Raw genomic sequence first — 6,081 nt, forward strand, 5'->3', positions numbered from 1 at the left:
TTAAGTAAACGTATTGATAAAGTTTTAAAATTTAGAAATTACAATTAATCAGATCCAGTTACGTAATTTACTTGTATATGTACATAGGCAAATCTCGTGGCATACGAGTATATTGATGGTAAAAATTTTTGGTTTTACATGATAGAATAAAATATGGATGGATGGATTGTGTGAATGAGGATATGAGAAAGAAAGGAGTAAGCGCTGAAGTGAAGAATAATAGAGAGGAATGGAAGAGGAAAGCATGTTGTGCCGACCCTACATAAGTGGGATAAGGATAGAAAGATGATGAGATGATGATGATAGAATAAAATAATATTTTACGTCTTAGAGATAATTAATACAACATAATAATATACATTAATTAATTTTAATAACATTGCGTTATTTCGATACAAATTTCTATCTAAATCACCTATGAATATGTGAGATTTCTGTACAATTTTTTGTGTACTGAAAGAATTAATAAGACGCAGAAGTGTCACCTTGAGACGACTACAATTCACAGTCACGTTCGACATTAGTTTAGAAATAAAAGATATTACATCCTTATACGCCGTTGTAAGTAAAGCCTTTGACATTGAGAAGACTCCGTGACTGTCGTAAATTTGATTGTTATTTGTAAAGTCGATTGTATTACTAAAATTTATTTATATGGGTAAATGTGATTTGACTACTACCTAGTAACGTGTTTTTTAACCGACTTCAAGAAAAGGAGGAATATCTCAATTCAACCGTAATTTTTTTTCACCTGACAACGTCTAATAAATCGACGAACGCCGGGTACATGCACGAAAAAGGATGCCTCATTGTCCCGTTACGCATTTCTTTTATAGTTGCGATCAGAGTTTCAGTTGATTTTTTGATGGATATTAGCAAAATTAAAGACATAAAAGAAAAATAAAACATACTGGTTAACTATTGAAGCACGATTACAATTACACACACACACACACACACACACACACACACACATATATATATATATCTTAAAAAGTTGAACTTATATATATATATATATATAAGTTCAACTTTTAAGATATAATAAATTCAATTTTATGTTTTTAACGTTAAAGTTTTGCTGAAGTAATTTTCGTACTAACACACAATAAAGAAGCAAAAACTCGAAAATGATGCGAAAAACCCGTTGACCACAAACAATATAGAATTTTCAGATGTCACACAGACGCACCTGCAAACGCGCACACTCACGCGCGCACTTGCACACATGCACACAAACAATAGTTGTGGGTACATGGATTTCTGCATATAAAAGAATTATTAACATCGTTTTATTAATTTCTGAGCTGAGCACACTGAACGTAAAAACAACAGCCCAATCAGCTCTCTTTGTAGTATTTAATATAGCTCATCTTTATAAACTGCTTAGTGTGTTATTATTAATTTTTAAACCAAAGCAGTAAAATTGTTTGATATAATATTAATTTAAAACTTCCTATCATATCCTTTAAATGTTAACTAGTTTTAAATATCCTAAGTTCTTTATTAATTTTTACTATTTCTTTGTTACAGATGGAAACACAAGAAGCAATTTAAACAAAATAAAATTTATTCACAATAAAATCTTAAAAACGAAACACAAATCAAAAATCACAGACAATAAAACAAGCCAAATTATTTAATCATTGTTATGTAGTTTTCATATTCAATTAACAAAAAGTTAAAAACTATTTTAATAATCATAATAATAATAGTAAAGTGATTGTTATCTATAAAAAATATATCGTTAAAATTATTTTGGAATATAGATAAAATAAAAATGAGTTCTGAATCGCCGTCGTCAGCGAAAAAATTGAATTTGGAAAGAGCATCGAATTTTATGAGACAGTTTCGCGATCCCGATTCCAGAGAACTGAAGAAATTGTCAGCAAATCAGTTCATGGAAGTGTGGAGCCACTACGACGGAGATGGTAAGTTGATGGATGATTGGACATGATAAGTTTAAGTAGAAATCTATATATTAAAATATAGAATAAGATACCTCAAATTTTACTAAATCTGAAGAAAAGTTGTTTTATTCCACGTTACGATTTTATTGCCCTTTTACATTCGTTACCGAAATTTAAATCCAAGTTCACTTTCTGTTTGTTTTTCAATGTACTTTTTATTAGTGGTAATTTAAAACATATTTTATTTAGTTACGTGAGAAATAATTGTCTTTTCTGCGAGAAATAACTACTTGGTTACCAACTGCTATTAAAATATGAAAATCAATGTTTGTTTAATTTAAAAAGGCTTTCATTTGTCTTTTTCATTTAAACACAAAAATTTTTAATTTTTGTTTTAGTAAAACGATCGCTGTATTAGAATGCAGATTCTTTTAAGAAAAGAAGTCAAGTATAAATCATCATACTATGTTCACTCTGCAGTTGTAGTTGTCTTTGTAGATTTTAATCGTATTTTGATTGTATATTACTAATTATTAAGATAAGCTAATATAAGGATAAGCTAATTATCAAGGACTTAGAGGACAAATTGGAAACATTAGAACGAAAAACCCGAGGGGTAGGGATTGAGATTCGAAATATACCAAAACAAAAAGGAGAAACTAAGGATACTCTTGTTACCGAAATTTCAAAATTAGGAGAAATAATAAACGTTGATATTAACACCAGTAATATTAAGGATATATACAGGTTAAAAACTAAAGATTCCTCTGATCCAGTTGTAGTCGATTTCACCACGGTTCTCCTGAAAGAAAAGGTCATCAATTCAGTAAAAAAATTCAACAAAATTAAACAAAATGGCAGCAAGTTGAATACAACCCATCTAAATTCAAGTTACAGTCAAAAACCTATATACATTTCTGAAGCTCTCACTCGTAAAACCCAGAAATTATATTATTTAGCCCGTCAATTCCGTAACAGTCACGGATATAGTTTCTGCTGGACAGCGAATGGTATTGTTTATCTGAAAAGTAATGAAAACTCCCCACATATTCGGATAAATAGTGAGTCTGATCTGGAAAGATTACGTAACAATATTAAACCTCAGTGACTAACTGTTTCCCTTAAATACTTATATTGTTTTATTATTGTTTTAAATATAAGATTGCATGCTAATTTTAAGTTCAAGTCCATAGCATATTCTTTGTTATACGAATTACTAACCTGCACTAACCAAAATCAATTAAAATACTTCTTATCAATATCCATAAATAAGCTTAACACTGACATACATACAATCTGCTACCCAAACATAATTACTCAAACAACACTCTCATACACTTCATATCACAAACATACACATATACACTACTATTCTACACATGCACAAGCTCTTTCCATTATTGTTGTCTTTAGACCGTCCACAAATCTTGAATATAATTTTGTTTTTGTCAAACATTCGATAACATAATGAATTTACAGAAAAATATTGATCAGTTATCCGTATCACACTCACAAACCGCGGAGCTTGATGAATGTCATAATATCATTACTTCCTCTTCTGATCAGTTAGTTATATTGACTCAAAATATACGTAGCATAAACTGTAACCTATCCGGCCTAGAAGTTTTACTCCAACGACTTAATCTAAAATGTGATATACTCATTTTAACAGAGTGCTGGCTCAAAAACTCAACTGTGATCCCTAGCTTACCTGGCTACTCTCACTCAGCAACAAACGTAAATCCTTTACAAAATGACGGAGTAATCATTTACTACAAAGATACTCTTGACGTAACTATAAAAGAACCAGAGTTTCATGAAAGTAATTGTCTACTAGCCACCATTGGAAAACATGTAGCCATACTTGCCTTATACAGATCGCCCTCTTACACTAAATTGGAGCCGTTTCTCATGTCATTGGACAAATCTTTACAATCTGTGTCTTTTTTTGAGCACATCGTTGTTATAGGTGATATGAATATAGCGATTAATTCTGATAAAATTAAGTTTGAAGGGGAACAATATTTAATATTAGCTGCTTCACACGGCCTCCTTCCAGCGCACACGTTAGTTACACGTAGTGCTCACCAGACATGCATTGACCATGTCCTTATTAAAACTAAAGTTTCATCCATTACCATAGTCCCAAACACCTCACTTACTGACCACCACCCCGTCTTGTTCTGTTTAAATTTAAAAAATAAACGAATATACGCAAATGAAACAAAGGCTGTAGTTGATGATAAAAGATTAGCATATGACTTACTACAAATAAATTTTGATCTCATTTATCAAACAAATAACCCTAATACTAGTTTACAATACCTAACACAATGCTTACAAAATGTTATAGAGAAGAATACGAAAATTATTACACTTTCCAGACGTCAAAAAATCATTAAGCCATGGATAACACCTGGACTACTAAGATGCATGCGAAACAGGGACCGATTACACAAAAAAACTACCACTGACCCAGACAACGTAGTCTTGAAAATAACTTATAAACGATACAGAAATTTCTGTAACAGTTTATTGCGAAGATTAAAAATAAATTACGAACAACCCCAAATCATAGAAGCACGGAAAGATAATAAAAAGTTATGGAAAGTCATCAAAAACATCACACACACGTCAAAAATTACACGGCACCCTAAAGAGCTATTAAATAGCTCATCTTCTTCTATCCAATCGCTAAATGAAGCAAACAACTATTTTATAGGCGTGGGTAGCTCATTAGCTGATAAAATCTGTCAACAAAATAACAGGTCCCGGAATCTACCATTAACTTATTGCACTCACGGCAAGGTTTTAAACTCTTTTGCTTTAATGGATACAGATATATACGAGGTTGGACATATTATCTTGGATCTAAAAACAGATAGTGCACCAGGATGTGATAATATAAGCAGTAGATTCCTTAAACAGCACAAAAATATTCTAGTATATCCCTTGCAAAAGATCTTCAATGATTGTTTGCGATCTGGAGTTTTCCCTGATTCCCTAAAGCGATCGGAAGTGATTCCAGTTTATAAGAACGGGGACAGAAGTCGTATAAATAACTACAGGCCGATCTCCATTCTACCAGCAATATCTAAAATTCTTGAAAAAATCATTAACATTCGTTTAGTAAAATATCTTGAAAAAAATAAAATCTTATCGGTAAATCAATATGGTTTTAGCCAAGGTAAATCTACTGAACAGGCAGTCAATAAACTTGTAGAATTTATCAGTTCAAAACTAGACAAAGGAAAAAAATGTATAAGCATTTTTCTCGACCTGGCTAAGGCATTTGATACGATTTCTGTCTCCCTCTTACTCAACAAGTTAGAGACGCTGGGTGTCAGGGGCATCCAACTTAAGCTTTTTGACAGCTATCTCTCTGGGCGGACTCAGTGTGTTCGAGTTGGTCAATATAAAAGTACACACCTCCCAGTTACACATGGCGTTCCTCAGGGGAGTATACTGGGTCCCACACTATTCCTCGTGTACATAAATGAGCTCACTAATCTCAAACTGACCAAAGGTGAGATTATCTCTTTCGCAGATGATACTTCTTTGGTGTTTCAAGGTGATAATTGGGAGGAAGTCTTTACTAATGCACAATATGGGTTTGATAGGGCAAAGGGATGGCTGGAGAGTAACATGCTTACTCTAAACGTAGATAAAACTAAGTATATTTGTTTCAGCATTAGACAGACGGGTTATGTTTCTTGCGATCGTAAAATCACCTCACACCAATGCATTTTGCAAGATAGTTGCGCATGTCCATCTCTTGAACGTGTCAATTCCCTAAAATACCTTGGTGTTACTTTAGATAATAACCTTAACTTTAAAGAACATGTTAAAATCCTTTGTAATAGAGTACGAAAATTAGTATATGTCTTCAAAAACCTACGTCAAGTAGCAAGCCCATCATTGCTGAAACAAATATATCAGGCTCTGTGTCAGTCGCTTATTTCCTACTGTATTTCGTCATGGGGGGGTATCTGCAGTACCACGCTGAAGGCACTGGAGGTCGCGCAAAGAGCTATTCTGAAAGTCAGCATGTTTAAGCCGGTACATTTTCCTACTGTTATATTGTTTCAGTTGTGCGGGGTATTGACAGTCAGACAGCTATTTATACTAAGAGTAGTCCTGAATGAACATAACAAACAGTCTTACAATCCAC

At 32.7% G+C, this 6,081-nt stretch overlaps 1 protein-coding gene across 1 annotated transcript in view; it reads left to right on the top strand.

The window, feature by feature from the left end:
* Nucleotides 1-1,780: 1,780 nt before the first annotated feature.
* Nucleotides 1,781-6,081, top strand: part of LOC123665506 (calbindin-32) — a 92,950-nt gene continuing 88,649 nt past the window's right edge. Inside the window, exon 1 of the mRNA XM_045599799.1 lies at nucleotides 1,781-1,931. Within this exon, the coding sequence (XP_045455755.1) occupies nucleotides 1,781-1,931 (151 nt within the window). The remainder of the gene's footprint in view (nucleotides 1,932-6,081) is intronic.

Source organism: Melitaea cinxia, chromosome 24 (genome assembly GCF_905220565.1).
Source record: "Melitaea cinxia chromosome 24, ilMelCinx1.1, whole genome shotgun sequence".
Classification (NCBI taxonomy): domain Eukaryota; kingdom Metazoa; phylum Arthropoda; class Insecta; order Lepidoptera; family Nymphalidae; genus Melitaea; species Melitaea cinxia.